The 23,221-nt window shown below is 39.2% G+C and overlaps 1 protein-coding gene across 1 annotated transcript in view; it reads right to left on the reverse strand.

Moving 5' to 3' along the window:
• Nucleotides 1-23,221, reverse strand: part of FAM135B (family with sequence similarity 135 member B) — a 120,180-nt gene that overhangs the window by 37,491 nt on the left and 59,468 nt on the right. The window contains exons 4-6 of the mRNA XM_042869670.1: nucleotides 20,643-20,713; nucleotides 18,390-18,563; nucleotides 10,050-10,176 (exon numbers count right to left, since the gene is read on the reverse strand). Of these exons, the coding sequence (XP_042725604.1) occupies nucleotides 10,050-10,176; nucleotides 18,390-18,563; nucleotides 20,643-20,713 (372 nt within the window). The remainder of the gene's footprint in view (nucleotides 1-10,049; nucleotides 10,177-18,389; nucleotides 18,564-20,642; nucleotides 20,714-23,221) is intronic.

Raw genomic sequence — 23,221 nt, forward strand, 5'->3', positions numbered from 1 at the left:
TCACTGACCCATTTTCACTCAGTCCATTTTCTTTCTGTTTGTCAGATTCTTGAAACTTGTCAGATACTCAGATAACTTGTAAGATAGTGGAGCAGAAGTTCCTGTACATAAGCTGATGCTGTGGGGACTGCATTTCTAATTCCTCTCAAGCACTGCACCAAAACTTATAATTCATATTTGCTGTGAAACTATCATTATGACTGGCACGCTGGCTTTGATCAGAGGTACAAGCTCTTGTTGTCACTTGAAGATTTGTTTCCACAAAATATAACAAAGTGGTTGGAAAAATAGAAAATCTCTCTTCTCATTGCCCAGTCCCTGAACTGCTGTCTGGAACTCTTGCCAACAGCAAAGAGTTTGCCTCCAGATGATGGATCTTGGCTGTGGTGCTGTTGGCATCTGTGCTACTGTTGGAAAGGCCATCAGTTCAGAAGTTATGAGACTTGATTCGGACTCCTTTCAACAACTCTCTCACCATCAGTCAGTGGGAATTATTGCAGTGTTCTTTAGGGCATATGAAGATAATTTTTCAACAAAGAACCACTGGGAAAAGCACTGAGAAGAAAGAAAAATTTAATCATAGAGTGCTCGACTAAAGAAAGGGAGCAACCAAGTCCACATCCCAAAGTGAAGAGTAGAAAGGACTTTTCTGCTGCTTCTGCACTCCATTTAAGGACAGAAAGAAAGAAATACCTGTCCCAATCCCTCTTCCGTAAACTGCCTCAAAAATCAATGATGCAATCTCTAGAAAGGGAAAGTTTTAACTGAAAAAATATTAGTCAAGTAAATAACAGTACAAGCCATGTCAGTGGATTTCAGCCCCAACATAAGAAATTATGATGATGGAAGACAATTAATTGAATCAGGGTATAACTTTAATGATAGCTACAAAAGAGAAGTAAATCCTATGTGAGGAATATGACTTTTATTACTTTTTTCACAATCACCCTAAATTATTCTTATAAGAAATTATTTCAGTTGCACAAGTCAAGGTGTGATTGACTTTCACAGACACATGTAGAGAAACAGTGATATTTGTAAACAGATTGTAGCATTGTGATTTTTTTTTACAATACATACATATGGTAGAAAAACAATAAAATCAAGTATGAAAATTGGAACTTCTATGAAAACTCCACTGATTTTCAGAAAGGAACCAAATGTGAGCAATTCCTAAGGATTCTCTCCAGAAGACTCCATTGTCACTCTGCCTGAAGTTTTCCAGGAGTCTTCAGATTATTTCATGACAGTAGAACCAATACGAGAATACTACTAAATTTTTCAACATCACATTTTATACCTAATGCCAATTTATTCCAAGTTTTGAACTCAAAATGCAGATCATTGCTTTGCTGTACTCTGCATGTCAGCCCAAAAACTAAGTAAAAAAAAAAGAAATATGTCAGTGACTAAAGAAACCATTTAGCATCACATTATTAGTTAGCATGTTTTCTGCTAGAGCTATGAAATCATTTACAGTTCTTTCTAAAGATCAGCCATTTATCTTCAGTCAACTAAAGATTAAAGACTTCATCAGTGATTATCACAAATGGTGCCCTGAGCACACTGATTAAAGATACTTGTCATTATATCTTACAAGGAACAGTATACCAGTTCTCTTGCTATTTTAGAAAAATTATGTACTGGACATCTGCTAGAGTCCCAGTCACAACTAATCCCCATTTGCATAAGCAAGACAGTGTAAAAGTCCTAATCTTTTAAAACTACCCATTAAAAATGAATGCTAAAGCATGAGAGATCTCCTTTCCCTTCCATTTTCTTCCTTCTCTTTTTCCCTTTCTATTTCTTTCTCATATAATCATTTTATGACGCCCTGAGAAAAGGAGCAAGGGAAACAAGCTAAAAAGATGGTTGCTAAGGAGAAAAAATATAAAAAGATGTAAAAGGAAAATCTACAATATAGTTCCTATGCATGGAAGGAATCGGAAAGTATAAGACATGTCTCTTCTTGAAAATAAACTGAGCTTTCAGGACACACTGCAATTCCCATGATGGGTCTTACGTGGGTTATTCTCTTGTTATAACCTGCCTTGATCTGAAAAAGTGACGTGTAGAGATTTAATAGCACCATGTAGAAGAACATAAGAACAAATTGCAAATGACTTCTGTGTGACACAAAAGCTTGGGGTTTGGTGTTTTGTTTCTGGTGTTATACTGAAATAACCTCATTTTTTCATATATTGCTGGGAAGAAGAAAGTATTAGCAAATTGTCTTTGGGAAAGAACTCCGTAATTCTATATAAATGACACTCCTAGTTCTTGTATTAATCCAGACATAAACTTAAGTCTTCTGGGATAGCTAAATTAATGCTAGGTGGGAGAAGAACACTTCTCATCAGACATTGATGCCTTATTAGTGGGAAATCATATGATTAATCAGTTTGATTACCTTCAAGTCAACTTATCTGCAGTGCAACTGCTAGCCAAATGAAAATAAGTTTACTGTGTATTACAACTTATTAATAACCTGCAATATGTCTTGATTATAACACAGCAGCCATGTGATGCACAATATTACGAAGTCATAAAAACATCTTGACAGCAGTGAATATGGAAGAGGTGTGGTGGAGAGTAAGGTAAAAAAATTGCAGAAGTGTGAGTGCCAATTTAGTTTTCAGTTTTTAGTCCAGTAATTTTCAGTTCTGCAAGGAACATTTTATTTTTGTTCTTTGGTAGATGTAGGATCTGCAGACATTTTACCGTGTCTAGTTTTTATGGCTGCTCAGATCACATGAAAGTACGAGCCTGTGTGGTGTTCTGAGACATCCAAACACATCCAAATATCCAAAGCAACACCGTATAGTGGGAAGAAACGATTTACCAATCACCACTGGGAACTCAGATCCCTGAGAGAAACCAGCCACAGACAGTTCATGGGTCTGCTTTATGCCACATCTCTCAAGTCCTTATGAATATTGTTAATCCCCTCTGATATGTATATACCATCTGAGAGTAGTTCATAAGCTGAAGAGATCTTTAGGAAGTAATAGCACATTTTCTTATTTTGCAGATTATTCTCTACTAATTTTTTTGTCCAGAAAAGCATCTTCTTTCATATTTATCTAACTGCAAAAGGCACTAATCAACAAGAATTAGCCTCGGTGTCATAACTTTTCTTGAAAGGAAAAGCATGGCACAGAATTAAAACAAAATCACTTTGTCCTACACTCCATGGTTCAAGAAACTCCCTGTGTGCAGGTAGAGAGAAAACATTAGAGAGATACAGACAAAGGGATGGAGGAAGGGAAGATCCCCGTTTCCTTGTAGGACAAGAGTGGAAAGCTTAACAAACAAACAAACAAACAAACAAATAAATAAATATCAAGGCTTAGAGATCTTCAACTACTACAGCTTTTCCACTGAGCTGAGAGAGAATACTGTCAGTGGTGTCTGGAAGTCACTTGTGGAGAGCTAGGAAAATCACATAGGTACAGTCCAGAGCTGCTGGCATTTAATTAACCTCCGTGTGGATAAGTCAGAAGTGCAGAGCGTGGAGCCTTCACAGTGTATCACAAAGCAGTGATACCTTAGCAGTGTGAATGCAGATGATTAGCATGAGAGATATGAACCTTCTTTGGAAATGAAGCTAGTAATGCGTACTTCTAATAAAAAAAAAAGCAAATTGAGTAAAATTGAGTTTCATGAGGAACAAAAAGGTTGTATGACCTAGAGATGATACATCAAGATAAGAACCATGTACTTCATATACAGGAAGTGCTTGGAGGCATGACGTCAGATTTTTAGAACAATTCTAGAGTTCCTTTGAGCTCAGCACTAATGTAAATCCAGAAGTTCATGTTCTGTCTGAACTATATCTCTAGTCATCTATTGAGTATGATAACACTGATGAGGAGAAAACAGACTTTTGTGAGCAAGTCTGCTTCATGATAGTGGAGAATTTATGAAGCCTATGAAATTGGATACATTATTGTTAATAAGTGCTTCAGAGATACTGAAGTACCCACTTGCCGAGGTTTTAAACTACACTGCTTCCAGTCTTGAGGATGAAGGTGCAATAAGAATGATTCCTACCCATTACAAACTTCCACTCACGTGGAAGTATTCTTGAATATTAATTGTGCCACAGATGGTGGAGGTGAAAGCTCTTTTTTGTCTGCTGACAAGAGATAGACCTCAAACACTGGAAAATTGCTATTGTTCACAGCATGTCAGAGAACCAGCAGATTCAGATCTCTACAATAAGCATCAGAAAGAAAACACTTGGCCAGCAGATGCCTCTTAAGGTCATAGAACCAGAGACTTCTCAGATCAAGGACAACATAGAAATGCACACAATCAGCAGAACTGATTATGGAGATGAAAACAAAAACAAAACAAAACATGCAATCTGGTATATTCCAAAACAAACAGTTTTCCTGCATTATATACCATAAAAAGGAATTATCTGAAGTCTCCTTACCATTATAAAAGCAAGGATTTTTCCATGCCCTGCTGCTCAGTGAAGTGCTTGTTTGTCTTAGAAGACAAGATATGCTGATTGCTATAGCCTAGACTTTTAACTGTTGTATCAAATCATAGCTCCTTACAACTAAACCAAAAATGTCATGGTATATCTTGAGCTAAGGTATCTAAGAATTACTGACTTGGACATGAAACAGACAATGTCTAACCAAGAATATATAAAGAGAAATAGAAAAGTCTGTGGCTTTTGTCTAATAAGGATCTATTCCCATGACCACTGAAGGTGATTGCATAATTCCTGAATGCTGGATACATCTATCATAGAATCATAGAATCATAGAATCACTAAGGTTGGAAAAGACCTAAAAGATCACCCAGTCCAACCGTTCACCTATTCCCAATAGCTCCTACTAAACCATGTCCCTCAACACAACATCCAGCCTTTCCTTGAACACCCCCAGGGTCGGTGATTCCACCACCTCCCTGGGCAGTCCATTCCAGTGCCTGACCACCCTTTCTGAAAAGTAATACTTCCTCATGTCCAGCCTGAATCTCCTCTGCCGTAGCTTGAAACCATTCCCCCTGGTCCTATCACTAATGACACGAGAGAAGAGGCCGACCCCCAGCTCACTACAACCTCCCTTCAGGAAGTTATAGAGAGCAATAAGGTCTCCCCTGAGCCTCCTCTTCTCCAGGCTGAACATTCCCAGCTCCTTCAGCCTCTCCTCATATGGCCTGTGTTCCAGACCCCTCACCAGCTTTGTTGCCCTTCTTTGAACACGTTCCAGGGCCTCAATATCTTTCTTGCAGTGAGGGGCCCAAAACTGGACACAGTACTCGAGGTGCGGCCTCACCAGTGCTGAATATAGGGGAACAATCACCTCTCTGCTCCTGCTTGCAACACTGTTTCTGATGCAAGCCAGGATGCCATTGGCCTTCTTGGCCACCTGGGCACACTGTCGGCTCATGTTCAGCCGAGCATCAATCAATACCCCCAGGTCCATTTCCTCTACGCAGTCCTCCAGCCACACCGCCCCAAGCCTGTAGCGTCGCCTGGGGTTGTTGTGGCCGAAGTGTAGGACCCGGCATTTGGCCTTGTTGAAACTCATCCCATTGGCTCCAGCCCAGCTCTCCAGCCTGTCCAGATCCCTCTGTAGGGCCTCGCTACCCCCAGGCAGATCCACACTTCCAGCCAATTTGGTGTCATCTGCGAATTTACTGAGGGTGCACTCGATGCCCTCATCGAGGTCATCAATAAAGATATTGAAGAGGACAGGCCCCAGCACCGACCCCTGCGGAACACCACTCACGACCGGTCGCCAGCTGGATTTAACTCCATTCACCACCACTCTCTGTGCCTGGCCCTCCAGCCAGCTCCTTACCCAGCCAAGAGTGTACCCATCCAAGCCTCGGGCTGCCAGCTTCTGCAGGAGAATGCTGTGGGAGACAGTGTCAAAGGCTTTGCTGAAGTCTAGGTAGACCACATCAACAGCCTTTCCTTCATCCACCAGATGGGTCACTAGATCATAGAAGGAGATCAGGTTGGTCAAACAGGACCTGCCCTTCATGAACCCATGCTGGCTAGGCCTGATCCCCCGGTCACCCTGCACATGCCGCATGATCTCCCTCAAGACAATCTGCTCCATAACCTTCCCTGGCACCGAGGTCAGGCTGACAGGCCTGTAGTTCCCCGGATCCTCCTTACGACCTTTCTTATAAATGGGAGTCACATTGGCAAGCCTCCAGTCTTCTGGGACCTCACCAGTCAACAAGGAGCGCTGACAGATGATGGAAAGCGGCTCGGCTATCACCTCCGCCAGTTCCCTCAGCACTCTCGGGTGGATCTCATCTGGCCCCATCGACTTGTGACAGTCCAGCTGGAGCAGTAGGTCTCTGACTGTTTCTTTCAGAATCACAGGGGGGTTAGTGTGCTCCCCGGCCGAGATTACCAGGTCAGAGAGAGGGGTATCCTGAGGATAACTGGTCTGACTTTTAAAGACAGACGTAAAGAAGGCATTCAGAACCTCCGCCTTTTCCTTATCCTCAGTGGTCACATTCCCAGCCTCATCCAGCAAAGAGTGGATATTCTCCTTTGTCCTCCTCTTACTGTTAATGTATTTATAAAAGAGTTTCTTATTCCTTTTCACACCAGCAGCTAGGTTAAATTCAAGCTGGGCTTTTGCCTTTCTGATTTCACCTCTACTCATCCTAACAACTTTCCTGTATTCATTTTGAGTGGCCTGTCCCTCTTTCCACAGGCGGTAGATTCTCTTTTTCTCCCGGAGCCTCAGGAATAGCTCCCTATTCATCCACGCCGGTCTTCTTCCCCGCCGGCTCATTTTGCAGCTCAGGGGGACTGCCTGCTCCTGCGCCCTTAAGACTTCCTTCTTGAAGAGCAACCAGCTCTCTTGGACCCCTTTGCTTGCTAAGACTGAATGCCAGGGGACTCCCCCTATTAGTCCCCTGAACAACTCAAAGTCTGCCCTCCTGAAGTCCAAGGTAGCAGTATTACTATTCCCCCTCCAGGCTCCACTGTGAATCACGAAGTCTATCATTTCATGATCACTCTGTCCAAGACAGCCTCCAACCTCCACATCTCCCACCAAACCTTCCCTGTTTGTGAACAGCAGGTCTAGTGGGGCAGTTCCTCTCGTGGGCTCTCTGACCAGCTGTATCAGGAAGTTGTCCTCTACGCATTCCAGAAACCTCCTAGACTGCTTCCTCTGTGCTGTGCTGTACTCCCAGCATATGTCAGGGAAGTTAAAGTCCCCCATGAGGACAAGGGCAGGCGACTGTGCAGCTTGTGCCAGCTGCTTATAGAATACCTCGTCTGTTTCTTCATCTTGATTTGGGGGTCTATAACAGACGCCCACCAGGGTGCCTGTCTTGTCAGCCCTTCCTCTGATCTTTACCCATAGGGATTCAACGTTATCGTCCCCAGTCATAATCTCAGTAGCGTAAAAGCATTCCCTAACATAGAGAGCTACACCCCCACCCCGCCTTCCTTGCTTATCTTTCCTGAAGAGTTTATAGCCATCCATTGCCGCACTCCAATCGTGGGAGCAATCCCACCACGTTTCCGTTATGGCAACTAGGTCATAGTTTGCCTGCTGCACAATGGCTTCCAACTCTTCTTGTTTGTTGCCCATGCTGCGTGCATTAGTGTAGACGCATCTCAGCTGAGCCCCTCGCCTCTCACCTAATCCCACTACCACTTCCCCAGGCTGCTCTCTAGCAGGCCTGGCTTTATCCCCCTCCCCCTTCCTATCTAGTTTAAAGCCCTCTCTACAAGTCCCGCCAGCTCCTGGGCAAGTATCCGTCTCCCTTTTGGAGACAAGCAATTCCCATCAGCAGACCTCAGGCCAGATGCCGAGTAGACCACCCCATGATCAAAGAATCCAAAATTTTTACGCTTGCACCAGCCTCTCAGCCATGCATTTATAAGATGGCTTTTCCTGGTCATCTCAGCGTTCATCCCTGCCACCAAGGGAATGCTGGCAAACACTACTTGTATGCCCGCTCCATCAACTAACTTCCCCAGTCTCCTAAAATCATTTTTTATAATCCTCAGGCTTCTAACAGGGATCTCATCACTGCCGGCCTGAACTATCAATAGAGGGTAATAATCAGAGGGGTGGATAAGGCTGGGGAGTTTTCTAGAAATATCCCTGACCCGGGCTGCAGGAAGGCAGCACACCTCCCTACGGGTAGGGTCAGGCCGACATATTGGACCCTCTGTTCCTCTATAGTCCAGGTGAAGTTATCTTTTATAAATGCATCCAAACAGTCTTGAAGGGAATCTACACACTTTTAAAGGGATACGAATTCTATTCAGTATAAAGCATTGCAATACTGAGAGAAATATTACTCCTCATTCTTTGATTAGCTATGGCTTGATATGAGCTTCAAAATAAAACAGCAGCTAGTCATAAGGTCCTCACTTGGTGTCAGGCTTACCTCCTCAAAGTAGTTCTTTTCCTAGCTCTTAATTTGTACTTTTTACATTACATGAAGAGAAGTAATCTTCTTATTATCGTAAACCTTGTATAGCATATGCAAAATCCATAGTCATAGGCCATCACAGTCTATCAAGTTAACATATTCAAATCAAGAACAGCTATCATGACTTATATAGGTTTCTCAAGCTAAGCAAATGCACACCTGGACATGCAGAGGTGGAGTGTGCAACTTATATTTCTAGTTGATCAGTTTGATGCTCAGAGGACCTGCAGCATAGCAGAGAGCTAAAGCCTATTCATGACAGAGTACTTGTTAGGTTACCTTCTAGGACAAAGAAGATTGGTCAGTCAAAGTGGATAGAAAATAGGGTTTGCACTTGAGGCAAATGTTTGGTAAGGAAATATAGTTTCCTAATCAACAACAGAGATTTTTCTGCAGAAAACAAAATGAAAAATAGGAGTTGGTAGTTAACCTTTACATTTATCTTCTTAAAAAACAGAGATTTTTCCAGAGGATAATGTAAAGTAGGAACCATTCTCCAAATAAGCCTCTCTCTTCTTATGTAGAGACATACTGGGATTAGTTTTTTTATGATAAACAGTTATTTATATGTTGGGACTGTCTACTAGAGAAGCAGAAGTCAAATTGTTTGTCAGTAACATACAGTGACCCAATAGCTCCAACAGCAGCTTCAGGCCAAACATTCTCTCAGCTTGTGTTAATTCCCTGACAGTTCTCCTGCACCAACTGCCTGAGGATAGTATATTATTAATATTTAGGTAGAAGAGAATACTTTCAAGAGAAAGTTTGAGAGAAGTTCAAGGCAACATTTTAATTGGAACACTTGAATCTAGGTTTCCTAACAAAGAGATGATTCCAGTGTTTTAGGTTGGAGCTCTAGATTTGACAAAATATTTTTGACAAAAACAAACAAGCAAGCAAAACAATACAAAGCTATCACTTTCCTGCTAAACAAACAAACAAAGTCCAATTATTCATTATTTTGAACAGATGACTTTGTTCTAAAAGCTGCACAATAATCTCTGTTCATCATCTACAGTAAATAGCAAGATCAAAGGCATACACTAATTATGGGACCTGCCTCAAGTAAGGCCAGGTACATAACACCCCTTCAACAAAACACACACTGTACTCATTCCTCAGTATTTCAGACACAAGCCCTTCCAAGTTCCTTTTTGCCATCAGCTTTGGCCTACTGCTAATCACGTTATTAGTAACTACTCAAGGCCTCTGGTTGGTGAACACAAGATCTGAAAACAAGGATCTTTTACTGAATAATTAATTTCACCCTAAAGCAAACATCTGGTCAAGTGAATGCAACCCTGAAAGTTAATTGGTAATCAGGGGAATATCCATACTTCCTGAACTTTTCCCCTCCTCTTTATCTAGTGAGGATGTATCAAGCTGTAGCCCAATATGTAGTATGAATTTGTAGCTGTAGCCCAAAATGTAGTATGAGCACCCAGTAGCTGTGAACGCAAATGCTGGGTAATTCTAGAGAAATGAAGGGTTCTTCAAAAGAAATTCCTATATTAGTGACATAAACCAGGGCGTATTCTTTCAATACAACATGAACATTTTGTATGACCAAATAGAAGTGAAGTATTATTGTCCACCCTTCTTACCTCTGATGAAGTGGGTTTGCAGTAGCCAGCTCCAAACACAAGATTTTCTAATGATATACTGGATTGGTCTGGTCCTATATCCAAGTTGCCTTTACCAAGCCATGAACCTTTCCCTGGACGAGCAAAACTAAGTGAAGAAAAAATAAGAAAAATAATCAGAGCAGTTTTGTTAAAGAGACATTACCTCCCTTGTGAAGAAAATACTTGCAGTATTTATTTATTTGGCTATTTATTTCCAGTCAATGTTGTAGGTCCAGACACCGTGTTTCCCTTATTAAATGAACATTGTTCAATATGCACTAGCTAAAACTATGTGAATGAGGCTTTCTATCTTGGCATTCAGTTCAATGGGTTGGATGTTATTTTTCCTTCAGTCCTCCTTCTGCTTTCTTACATGCCTTTTTCCAGCCTAACATCTCAACAGGACAATCTTTTCATTTATCTACATAGATAATGTTCTCATACAACTATTCATCAGCTTGCATCTTGATTCATGAAGCATTTTTCTGGTGTTAATCATATCACTCTTCTTGTTTGAATTGTGTATGTTTCCTGTCTTATAGGATGAATTTCTTAATAATGAAAAACCATGCCTGGAGTCTGTTCAGCACTGTAACCACCGGAGTCCTGATGTATAACTAGGGAACTTACTCTGGATTAATCTGACCAAATGTCTACATCTCCACTAATGATGTAGGCTGGAGAGGAATGGGTATATCCAGGGTGTGAGTCATCTCTTTCTGAAGTAGTCCTATCAAAGAGGTCAGATGAACTTCATTCCCAAAGCACTTAGTTGTTATTGTGGACTATAAAGAGAGGTAAGGATGACTGCCTTACAAACAACTAAAATTAGGTGATATAAATGCTGTTAGTATGTGCTGTGCATAAACTACATCAAGATTTGGAGAGAAATGAGGCTACTTGTGGGGAACACATTGAGAAAAAAAAAAAATCTGAGTCTAAAAAACCAATGCAAGCTTCCACAGTTGATCTTAAAAAGCACTCAGGTAAAGGTGGAATTGAAATAATTAATTGCTCAGAAGAAAAAAAATTCCATCATATTTGCTGCTCATACTCAGTGCAGATGTAATGTCCCTGAGCTTGTGCTACAGCTTTCAGATCAGGGTCAGCACTCACTGTCAAATGATGCTTCCCACCTAGGTATCCCAAATTACCTCCTGCAAGGGGTAGCACAAAAAAATAATTTCCAACTATAAACTGAAAGAAACAAAGGCCACAGGGCAATAGCATTTACTCTGCCAAAACTTTCCAATTTGAGCATATACCCCTAACTCATTGTTTATCGTGAGGCTATGTTGGTTCAGATCAGCCATAATTCATGTATCTCTACACTTTGTTCAGTTTTTAAGGATAGGCTAGAGTGTTGACTGCATTACAGAAACACAGGACAAATGAAAGAATCACAGAATCATAGAATCATTAAGGTTGGAAAGGATCTCTAAAATCATGTAGTCCAACCACCAACTCATCCCCATCATGCTCGCTACATTTCTCAGTGTCACATCTACCATTTTCTTGAACATCTCCACCATCTGGGATGGTGACTCCACCACCTTCCTGGACAGCCTGTTCCAAGCCTCACCACTCTCTTAGAATAAATATTTCCTAATATGCAACATGAACCTTTCCTGGCACAACTTAAAGCCTCTCATCCTGTGACTGTTACCAGCAGGGAGAGGGCATTTATGCTAAGACAAAAGAGAGGAGTAGAAATACTTGTTATCACCCAAGTAATAGATGAGGTTCTGATGTGCAGGAAAACTCAGTAACTTGCAAAATAGAAAACAAATTTCAAGTAAAATCAGGAAAATTGAAAAATTTTAGGTTAATCACAAATTCCCACTTCCTCTCTAACTCTAAATTGCTGGTTTTTGTATATCCCACAGTAGTCATATGCTAGCAAAAAGAAAGTTCCATGAGGGGGAGGATGGTATAGGAAGTCTTTGCATCTATCTGGCCTTGTTAATGTATATTAATTGATGCAATCCAACAAATTGCTAGCTTGCTGCTTCCGAGCAGCAGGAAGTCTATCCTTACATTTAAGATACAAATAAATAAATAAAATAAAGCAATTACAAAGAGCCAAAAGATAAATGGTGCGCTGAACAATTTCAGCTGTTATTGGATGGTGATGTCTGCTCTGGTCCGTTGGAAAGGCTCAAGAATCAGAAATAAAAAATGATTGCTTTGGTAACAGAGAGAAGCTTAAATAAATGTCGCCTACCCATGAAAAACTCATTTGAATATTAGCAAAGCTTTCAAAGGTTTTAAGGGAGAGAAAAGCACTTTTTATTGCTTTTTTATTTATTTATCTTTTGCTTTTACAGCTGAGAAGGGATTTTAATCTGCTGGTTTTATGGAAATTGACTTCACACAGCACTGTAAAACAGAAACCTTTTTTGGGAAACCTGCCAAAATGTCATCTGACTGCTGAGGCCAAGTTTAACTGGATGTCATACAGATTGTTGAGGTTCCCCTAGTGCCTTCTGAAGCACATAATCATAGAATCAAAGAATGACAGAATATTCTGAGTTGGAAGAGACCCACAAGATTATCCAGTCCAATTTCTGGCTCAGCACAGGACCACTCAAAAACCAAACCCTGTAACTAATAGCATTGTCCAAACACTCCTTGAACTCCATCAGCCCCACTGCCTGTTCTATGCCCAGCACCCTCGAATGAAGAACGTTTCCTTAACCCTACCAGATCCTCCCCTGACACAGCTCCATGTCAACATTTTGAGTCCTGTTGTTGTCACTAGAGAGCAGAGCTCAGCGCTGTCCCTCTGCTCCCCTCCCTTCCATCTTACAGAGGAAGATGTAACTGACATTTTTGGTCATTTGGAGGTTTAAACTGAAAAAAAAAAAAGGTTTTGCACCACCTAGAATGACATTTTGGGAAGAACTTTCTGACTTTGAGGTTATGTTTATGCAATTATTTCTGCAGTCATGGTTATTTTATATGACTTTGAGTCCATGCCTTTCTGATTTATACTTTTAGCCTGTACAGAATCTTATGGAAATAACTGCATACTGTAGTATGTGCTAGACTTTCTGTTCATTTTCAACCTGCTGTTGCAGAATTGAATGTGGCACCTTCTAGTTCTTGCACTGCACAACGTATTAAGTAGGCATTCCTTAGGTTTTATCTTTGGTGGACTATTATTTAATATATAAGTGAGATAACAGTTCCCTAGCACAAGAAATAGATTGCTATTGATAAATATTAATTCAGATGTGTTATTGAAGTACTTCATTATAAATGCTTGAGGATATTTTAATAAAATAAAATATTCCTTCCTCCATTAAATTGATACAAAGTTAGGTGATATTTATAAATTTTTCATTCAGATTTTTCAAGATGAAAACTTTTTTTCTTTGGTAAGCAAAATGTAAGTTCTTCACAAATTGTAGCTTTCATTACAATTGGGGAAAAATGGAAGCAGATTGGACTCTGAATCTTATTTGCAAAAAATGATCATGCATTATATGAAAAGGTAAAACTACAAAAATAGAAAGTAAAGCAAAACAAATCAAACAACAACAACAAAAACCTTCACATTTCCAATTACAAGTAACGACAGTCTTGTGACTGTACCAGAATGAAAGTTCAGTAAGGGAACTTGCTTATGTTTTTTAGAAAATTAGGTGGATATTTACAGGTTGTGTTCCCCTGGACTCCCTCTTACATAAGGATTTTCACTAAGGTTATAATGAGTGACTGCAAAATGCTTTGAGCTTCTTGAGCAAGACTCTTAAGAATTATTAAAATAGCATTTCTAACAGAAGAAAAAATTCTCCCTAGATCCCAAACAGAGTCAGGGTGGAATCCAGATTGCAATCTGTAGTGATTCTGATTGCTGGAAAATACTGGTTAAGTTGCCCTGAACATAGGTTATCTTGCTATAAAATTTGAAATCAGACAAAGACAGATGGTAACAATTTTTAATGCTTGTTTGTTTGTTTTTAACTAGAGTTTGACTCATAAATAGTTTTTTTCTTGTGTGATTTCTTGGTTTGTAGGTCAGGAGAACAGCATGTCAAAACAGAGGTTCACCATTGCAAATATAAAACAAATAGCAACAAATAAAAAGAAAATGCACAGAATAAACCAGTAATTATTCAAGAATTCTTAGAGAAAAAAAATGGAACAGCATTTTTTAAATAAACATTTTATGGAAGTAATATTTCTTTCCCACATAAATACTCAATTTTCTTTCTGCAGATTACATTATTTGCAAATGAGGGACAGGAAAAGTAAGTCATAACCTTTGCTACCCAGGATTAATTCTGTGGCAGTTTGAGACATAAGCTGCCCATAAGTAGTAGCCAGCTACACTCAGGATTGTAGGAAAATTGACCCAGCACCCAGATTCAAGGTGCACAGGAAGGTACAGATATAGTGTGTGTTTCACACAGATATGTCACTGGTGCTGGTTTTGAGGAACTGGAAATGTCTGGGCAAAAAAGGATTTAGGTAAGATAAAATTACTCGAGGATGGCTAGGGCTGTCCTGATTCCTCAGTGCAGTCGAGCTGAGATGAATTAGGTCAGGACTGAAACCTTTAAATACCAATGTTCCTTTGATTCTACTTCTTATTCCTACAGCAGCGAGCTCGGGGCACTAAAATATCAGTGTACAGATCTTGCTTACAGCACTTACAGAATGTTGGCACTTGTTTCAGAGATTATTCACAAGCTGTATTTTTTCTAACAAACAGCATAGTATGCCAATTCCTCTTGAGAAGGAGTGGTCCAAAGGTCTTTGGAATTAACAAAGCATATAACCATGCTTCTTTCTGTGTGTGTCCTAAAAGAGTTCAACTTAAGAAAGAAACTGAGCATGAAGCATGCCTAAGACTTATTAAACTGCACAACATAGAAATGTATGTGCCCCATTGGGAAAAGAAGAAATATTTATTGAGGCCTGGGCTAAACTGGATCAGGGCACCTTATCTAACTGCTGGTGCTGGGCTGCTAGCTGCCTGTTCTGCTTATAAACTGGACGACTTGTGAAGCTAGTGAGAGGGAGATAAAGAAAAAGTCAACAATTGAGGCCAGAAATAAAACTGGTATGAATGAAAGACTAAGCAGAAAATTGGAGTTCAAAACTGGACTTGTTCATCTTTCATCTTCAGCTGCCTTCCTGTAGGGAAGTTGAGTAGCTTGGGATCTGCAGCAGCAGAACTCCAGCCCAATGGTGCCTAGCAGAAGAGTTTAAGTTTAGGGATGAAAAAGAGGAGGGAAGTAGTGTTTCAGATCAAGGCACCTCACATCTTTGTTCTTCTTTGTTATTGCATTTCTGCCTGGAAGTCCAAAATTTTGGACACAGGTCAAAGTGGTCCAGCTTCCCCAACCACTTCTGGGGTGCATTTTAGAAAAGTCAGAGGTGCCTGAAGTGGGAATTTTTAGTCAAGCTATGGCTCTGTGCTCTGTAAGGACAAGTCAAAGTTTCCCTGCCCCTTCCCTGCTGCTCAGAACCCTCTCTGTAGCAGTGTTTCAGAGGGATTAGGCTGTCCAAGGAGCCACAAGAGGAACTGATTCAAGAATACGAGCATCCCATGATGCTCCTGGTCATCCCATCCAGCCTGACCTTGAATGCCTCCAGGGATAGGGTATTCACCACATAGCTGGGCAATCTGAGTTGACTGGAAACCTTCCTCATCACCTGATCCAGACTCCCATCTCAATTAGTAAATGCATAATACCATCATCAGGTGCCAACACCCCATTACAAACTTGAAGGTTATGCCTATGGGAAAAGCTGGGTCACAAATTTTCCGTCCAGTGTCCTGCAAAGAATCATTGAATCCAGAACTTCACTTATTCTCAGATCTATAAGAGATGAAGGCTTCGAAGTATCAAACCTAATAATAATATTTACTTGTATAAGAAATTATTAACCAGGATAAACACTGGTATAAAATTATTCATTTTCTAAAAATTAGATTTGATCTGCTTGAACTTTTTGTTGGTGAGCATTACTCAGCAGGGAAAGGCCAGAATCAATCCTACTGCTTTCTCTACTATTTAAATACAGGTACCTGGGAAGGATTTGGAGAAGAGTATCTAATTAGCCAACAGATCTAAGAAATATGAGAATCTGAGCCCATAGGGAGTATGTGAGTGGACAGCTATTTCAGGCAAAGCTGTTCTCCAGGATAACTTCAAAACAGAAGTAAATTTTAATTCCAAATAATATGTGAGGTTTTTTTTTCCAGGGTATGTCTAACAAGAATCCTTGTTGTCATAGATATAAGAGTACAAATATGTGTATAAATAAAGTATATATGTGTAAAATATTACGACAGAACAGTGTAAGGCAGTAAAATAAAACATAGTAAAATACAGCATTTATGTCTTTCCCAGGCAATATATCAATTTTATTTTTACTATAATGTGACAAAAAAGACTTTCCAATCATTCAAGTTCTTTCTGTTGTATTGGAAATAAAAATGTGAATTTAAAATTAAAGCTTTTGTTCCAAGGTCTCAATAACAAGTGCTAAGCAAGTAAGCTTTGAGGTGGGAGAAGACAAAATAAGTTTTATTGGATTGGTTTTGTTTCAAAATATTTCACAGTGACATTTCTTTCATACTATTGACTTCACTCTGATTTATATGTAGAGAGTGCATGATATAAGAACTCTTTACACTTTGAATATTTATCAAGAATAAGACAAATCCTCAGTACCACACTTTAAAGCAATTTTACTGGCTTAAGCAAATGAAACTCTATATTGTGCTGTCAAAACTTTCATTCCATTACATTAAGTAAAAACATTGTATATTTCATAAATGTCCACAAAATTATATTCTAAAAGCTATAATAATCTGACTGTAGAACAGTTGCTTATTATGGGATTTATGCCTAATAGCTGTAACAACTCTCTGTAGTTCCATTCATTAGAGGATAACAAAGCACTGAAAACAGTAATTAAAGCCTGATAACTATGGCTCTTCCATTCTTTTGTATAGTAGAACAATGGATAAATTATCTGAACAAAATTATCCGGTTAGGAGTAGTCTGATACAATTGAATTCACTATTTTAAATATCTACATGTAACAGCTAGGAAATAACAGCAGTTACCTAAACCTCAGTGGAGGAAGAAAAGACAGATATGTTTGTCTGATGTGCTAATCACAGAATCACAGAATCACAGAATCACCCGGGTTGGAAGGGACCCCAAGGATCATGTAGTTCCAACCCCCCTGCCTAGCAGGGCCACCAAACATACACATTCAGATCAGGTTGCCCAGGACCCCGTCCAACCTGGCCTTAAACACGTCCAAGGACGGGGCATCCACAACCTCCCTGGGCAGCCCGTTTCAGGGCCTAATGCAACTCACAGTGCTGTCACAGCTCAACCTTTTATAACCATAATTCATTGTATGCCACCAAGTACACATCACACATTTACACAAATGAAGAAACAAGAAAAGACATATCAAGTCAAAACAGGAAATCTGAGGAAAAAAAAGAGTCTAGAGGAGCATCTTTTTCTTTCTGACACAGTGGTCACTGCACAGTTTTTGACAAACTCAATAGACATTTGGCACACAGCAAGGCTCTGCTAGAATAAAAAAGTTGAACGGTGCTGAACACTGCATTTAGTTCCAAAACCCAAAGAGCTCTCTTCCTCTCAGCACTCTTATTTCCTGTGATGACCAGACTGGACAGAAGGTAAATTGCCTTAAAGACATTAGCTTCTCCTCACTCGCTCTAAAAGTAGAGGATATTGACCTCTAGTCCTATTTCATTTGAAGGAGTTCTGAACTATTTTCATGTCATTATGAATCAGATAACACAAATCACACCGTGGCATCTAGTGTTACACTGCTGCACGATCAAATCAGATGATGCTGCAAAATAAAACTTCAATAGAAGGCTTATCACGTACTAATTCGTACATACCTCCTTCCAGAACTTTTATGAATTATGCTAATGCTCAGAGGCCAGAGATGAGATTAGAGACCTACTGTCCTAAAGTGAAAAAATGTTAATGTTTTCAGGTGCTTTTCAACTAAAGAGAAAAGACAGACAAGGAGAAGAGAAATTTCACTAGTGTTACAGGTGGAGAATAAAGAGATCAAGCGTCTGAAATTTCTGCAAACTCTGATAGTTTTTGGTCAGATCCTGAATGTCTTACCAAGGGAAGGAGCTTTTGTCAGAGTCTAAAACTAATCCCCAATCTCTAGAAACCTAGCCCAGATCTAAAAAACTTGAAAATAAATTATAATCTCCACCCCTTCCATACAATAAGGAAATGTATTCAGAAGAGAGATCTCTCCTGTCAGAGACATTTCTGAGTCCCTTACCTGATCAGAGGCTGGTGTAATGCTACCAGTGACGCATGCACTGTGACGGATATCACTGACAGGTGGAAATAGTCAAACATGACAGGAACATGGTGGTGCAGGCCTCTCTGGGGGTGGAAGTGAAGACACAGCGTACGGCTGCTGATCATGGGGATGGCTGGAACATCTCTCAGCCTAGAAAAGAAGGCAGTTTACAAGGATTAGTGAAAGCTTGAGTTGTCACAGCCTATAACATGCGACAAGTAGCAGACTGGGAGGTGGCCTGAGCTGAATATTTATTACTTCCTGGTAAAATTCACAGCTTCAACAGGATTTACATAACTGATGAGTATCTTATATTATACTTCTACCTAGTATAATCACAAATGTAACAAATAGAAACATGATGTACTAAAAGAAATATATATGATGCAGATTCAATTTCTCTTCGTGATTATCCTTGCTGTCCACCCATATACCAGTTCTGGACTCATCAAGTGTTACTAAAAAGTAACAGGCAGGTAGAAAAGTGCTCAGCTTATTTGAATGCCCAAAGCCAGGACAGATCACTAATTTTAATTTTTAATGTAACGATAATCTATTTTTCCTCAGGCAGTCTGTGAGAGGTAGAAGCAGTCCTATGTCAGAGAGCAGGACATAGCCACAGAATCACAGAATCACGGAATTATAAGGTTTGGAAAGGATCTCTGGAGACCATAATCCATCTCATCTGCTGAAGCAGATTTCCTATAGCAGGTTACATGGGAAAGTATCCAGATAGATTTTGAATATTTCCAGAGAAGGAGAGTCCACAGCCTCTCTGGGCAGCCTGTTCCAGTGTTCTGTCATCCTCAAAGTAAAAAAGCTTTGCTCGTGTCCGTACGGAACTTTATGCGTTTCAGTTTGTGCCCAATGCTTTTTGTTCTGAAGCTGAGCACCACTGAAGAGTCTGTCCCCATCCACTTGACTCCTGCCCCGTAGATATTTATAAGCATTGATAAGATCCTCCCTGAGACTTGGAGTATCTTTCTACATAGCTGATGTGAAAAACTTTTTGCAGGAGGTCAAACAAAGGAGTAAGCAAAGTAAGCACAGAGTTAGGATTGGGTTCTTCTATTTTCAGAAAATACAAGTTAAAATTTTCAAATAGATGTTGCTTATGACTATTCTAGAATAACTTTTCTGGTATGCAGTCAACACAGTATCAAAATCACTTATACAGCAGTAGAATGAAACATACTGGGATCATGCTAGCCCCATTCTCCTAAACTGCAATTCATTCCTAAAAAAGTTTATTTTACAGCATTAAATACACTTCTGATACAAGAAAATTGCTTTCCAGAATTACATAAATTTATAATGAGTTAGTTAAGTATAGTGCATGGCTAGTCCCAAGAAATTCCAGTAAGATTTGCAAAATATCTTTCTATAAATATCATAACTTTTGTTTAAAGTATACCGGTAATTCATTCAGATGATAGCAGATATTAAACATATGCATTAAGCCACAAATTCCTCAGAACCTGAAAGTTTCATTTTCTTTTTATTCCTGGCTTTCATTTATGTTTGGTTTTCTTCCCTCCTAAACCCATTATCATTGCAGCTGATGATTGACGATCCCACCTGCCTGAGAGAATAAGGTCTCACTTCTTCTATCTTCAAGATAAAGGAAACATGTGATTTGAAACTTGTTAAGGTGTTTTATGGATATGAATGCAAACACATGAAACGCATTTGCTGCAGTAATCAGAAGCCCTTTCTGTCATTCAGCAAGGTTTAATAAGTTCTGGGATCACATCTACTGCTATGTCTCAGAAATGGATGCTATTTCCACTTCTTTAAGATTTTGGGAGGAAATCAAAGTCAAAACTCTCTCCTCCTAAAATATTGAGACCTCTTTGGCTTCTATACAATAAAAGCACTTAACATGTTCATACATCCATCTTCAGTCACTTGGATGACTCCTGAGATAAATGCATTCCTCAACCTTAGCCCCTAAATGATGATATTTTCCTTTGACTTTAATAGCAAGAAGAAATTGAGCAACATTTAACACACACTTAAAAATGAAAATGCTCTTCAGAAGAGGACTATGAGATACACTTTTCAAACACAGAGAGGAAAAATGGAAAGACTTCAACATTAAGGCAAATGAAACACATATGCCCTTCTTTTCAATGGCCTTCATTCCAAAAGAACTCTCACTTCATTGAAGCCATTTTCCAAACTGAAGAAACTGTTGTATTACCAAGTAAGCTTTAAAACAGCACTTACTGTTGTTCACTATCAGTAAAATGCAGGTCCAACTTGAGCTGAAAATCTGCCTCACTCAATGCATCTTCCACCTGCAAAAGATAAAGGAAAGACTACTTTCATAAATTGGGATCTACAACATTGAAGGCAAAAGTTTCCCTGACAAAATCAAAGGCAAAAATATTAAGCAACAGTAGCATCCCTTTGCCATGGCAGAACAGAAAAAATATAATAGCAGTCACTACTGAAGGAGTCAGGGAACCAGAGCAGTTGAAGGTGCTTTTGCCTGCTCATGGCAGTTCTGCCATGTCAAAAATGGTTTTCTTCTTGGTTGAAAAATGGCCATGAAACCTTCTGGTTCTTTACTCTTTTGACTCAAATATTAATGGCTCAGACGCTTATGACAATTTCTGGTCTCTTATAATTTGTCTTTTAGCTAATTTCTCATCAAGCTGATGCCATCCAGACTCCCAGCCCCTCTTCTCAGTGTTTGACAGATTGAGAAGGAAGTTTCTCACTGATTTGCACTTGAACCATATTCTCTGCAAAATACAAAGGAAAATACACTTCAGTTTAGATAGCTTACATTAGACAAGATGAATTCTACGTTTTCCATCAAGTTAGCACCTTAGCAGAATATAAAAAAAATTCACCAAAGACAGTGTCAGAGGAATCTAACCCAATTTGACTAGTAGGATTTGTATAGGAAATAAGATAAGTTTAGATACATTTTCCAAAGCTCAAACTCCTCCTGCAGTGTGCCTTTTCCCGTGGAAGCAAGAACAGTTATAGTCAAGGATTGATTGTACTTCATGAAAATAATTAAAGATGTAAAATATAGAGCCTTCTAATATGGTATTTCTCCTAGCATAATCACAGGCACTGAGATGTGAGAAGAAAATTCCAGCCTCTGTTCTCTAAAAATGTGCCTTCTCTTTTGTGTTTGTCTCAAAACATCTGGAAGTAAGTCTCCAGCAAAAAAAGGGTTTTTTTCCTTTTTAATGAGTTGTTGTCACCAAAATCACAGTTGCTGGCAGTTGCAAAAGAAATAATCATTATTGAAGTTACACTCTGAATTTAAACTAGGAATTAAAATCAATTACAGAGCATCAGACAAAGCAAACCTCATCTGCCCACAGAAGGGTTGAAATTTTGGGTTTTTGCCCAAGAACTGAACTCCTTCAGCTGTCACTGAATCTCTTTGAGTTTAAGAAATTGAACAGCTTCAGATATAGCAGGCTAGAAACATTTGCCCAGAACACCTTCAGGCAATGAGTAGGTATCTGAGAGACTTAGAGATATTCATTTCTGCGCAGGATCATGCATTAAGGTGCAACTGAGCAACTTTATTTTTAGTTCCACAACTATATTGAAATCAGATTGCTCAGCACAGTGCAAAACCCACATATAATCATATCACAGTACTCACTACAGAGATAACATATTTTCCTTTGTATATTGGAGGTTTAAATTATAAAGCTAGTGAAAATTGGGCTACGGATTTAAAATAACAGAAATCTTCAGGAGAAAATAACATTAAAATGCTTATGTATAGGTTGAATGTCTAAATCTCTTTTCTCCATGTACACACATTATCTAGAAGCCAATCCAACTCTTAGACATGACAGTTACGTATAAAAGTTATACGATGAAAGTTACTGTATCACTTTAATTCTCCTGATTTTCTTGTGTTTTACTTATTTTCATGTATTAGAACCATAGCAGCATTAGGTCCTTTACAAGAGAAAAATTGAAATGTCTTTCCCATACAGAAGAGACACTATCATTTGTCAGTATGTAATAATATTGTCTTCAAAGGAAATAATCATTGTTTTTCTTAGTACTACTGGGACTGTTATAGTTATTTCCACATTTATCATCTACAGAATGCATAGTTGTCCAAAAGTTTGACATACCATCAGTTTTGTTGTTGTCTTTTTGTTTTCTTTTTTCTCTGAAGTAGAGATATAAGATTTTAAATGAGCCTACTTAACAAATTAGCCTGAAAAAGTTCTCTGAAATATAATTCATGTTTGACTGTCTAAGCCAAGGAGCGTTGCTCCTAGATACACTGAGAAGGGTCTTTTGGTGTTTTTTGAAAAGTTGTGTTAATGATTAAAATTACAACTGATGGAAGAGGAGATAGATAAATACCTTTGTGGAAATACAAAAATTTAAATTGTTCACATCAGTTTAATGTCGCCCTGCAGTTCCTTGTAACGCTCACTTGTATCTCATAGAAAGTTCTTCATTACTGGACTGACTGAGTCAACATTTCCCCTGGTACTCCAACCTTGGCCTAGCTTGTGAAAAAAAACACAACATATTTGGCTGAGAGCACAAAATACTCCAGGAAACACTGTCCAGAATTCAGGCTCTTTTCTACCCTCTGACTCTCTCATCACCAAAAGAATACATTCGTAAGGAAATGTATTTTATTAAATACTCTTTGGAATCTATTCAGTAAAAAGTTTTGTATATGAAAAACAGAAGCATTTCATGCAGTAAAGCGTATACGCAAACTAACATATTCATATTTCTCTTGAAGCAGTCTTGAATCAAATGCATCATTTCAAATTTGAATTTTATTTTTTTCAGGT

Source organism: Lagopus leucura, unplaced genomic scaffold (assembly GCF_019238085.1).
Source record: "Lagopus leucura isolate 7727_CA_CO unplaced genomic scaffold, USGS_WTPT01 Super-Scaffold_100002, whole genome shotgun sequence".
In the NCBI taxonomy this organism is placed as follows: Eukaryota; Metazoa; Chordata; class Aves; order Galliformes; family Phasianidae; genus Lagopus; species Lagopus leucura.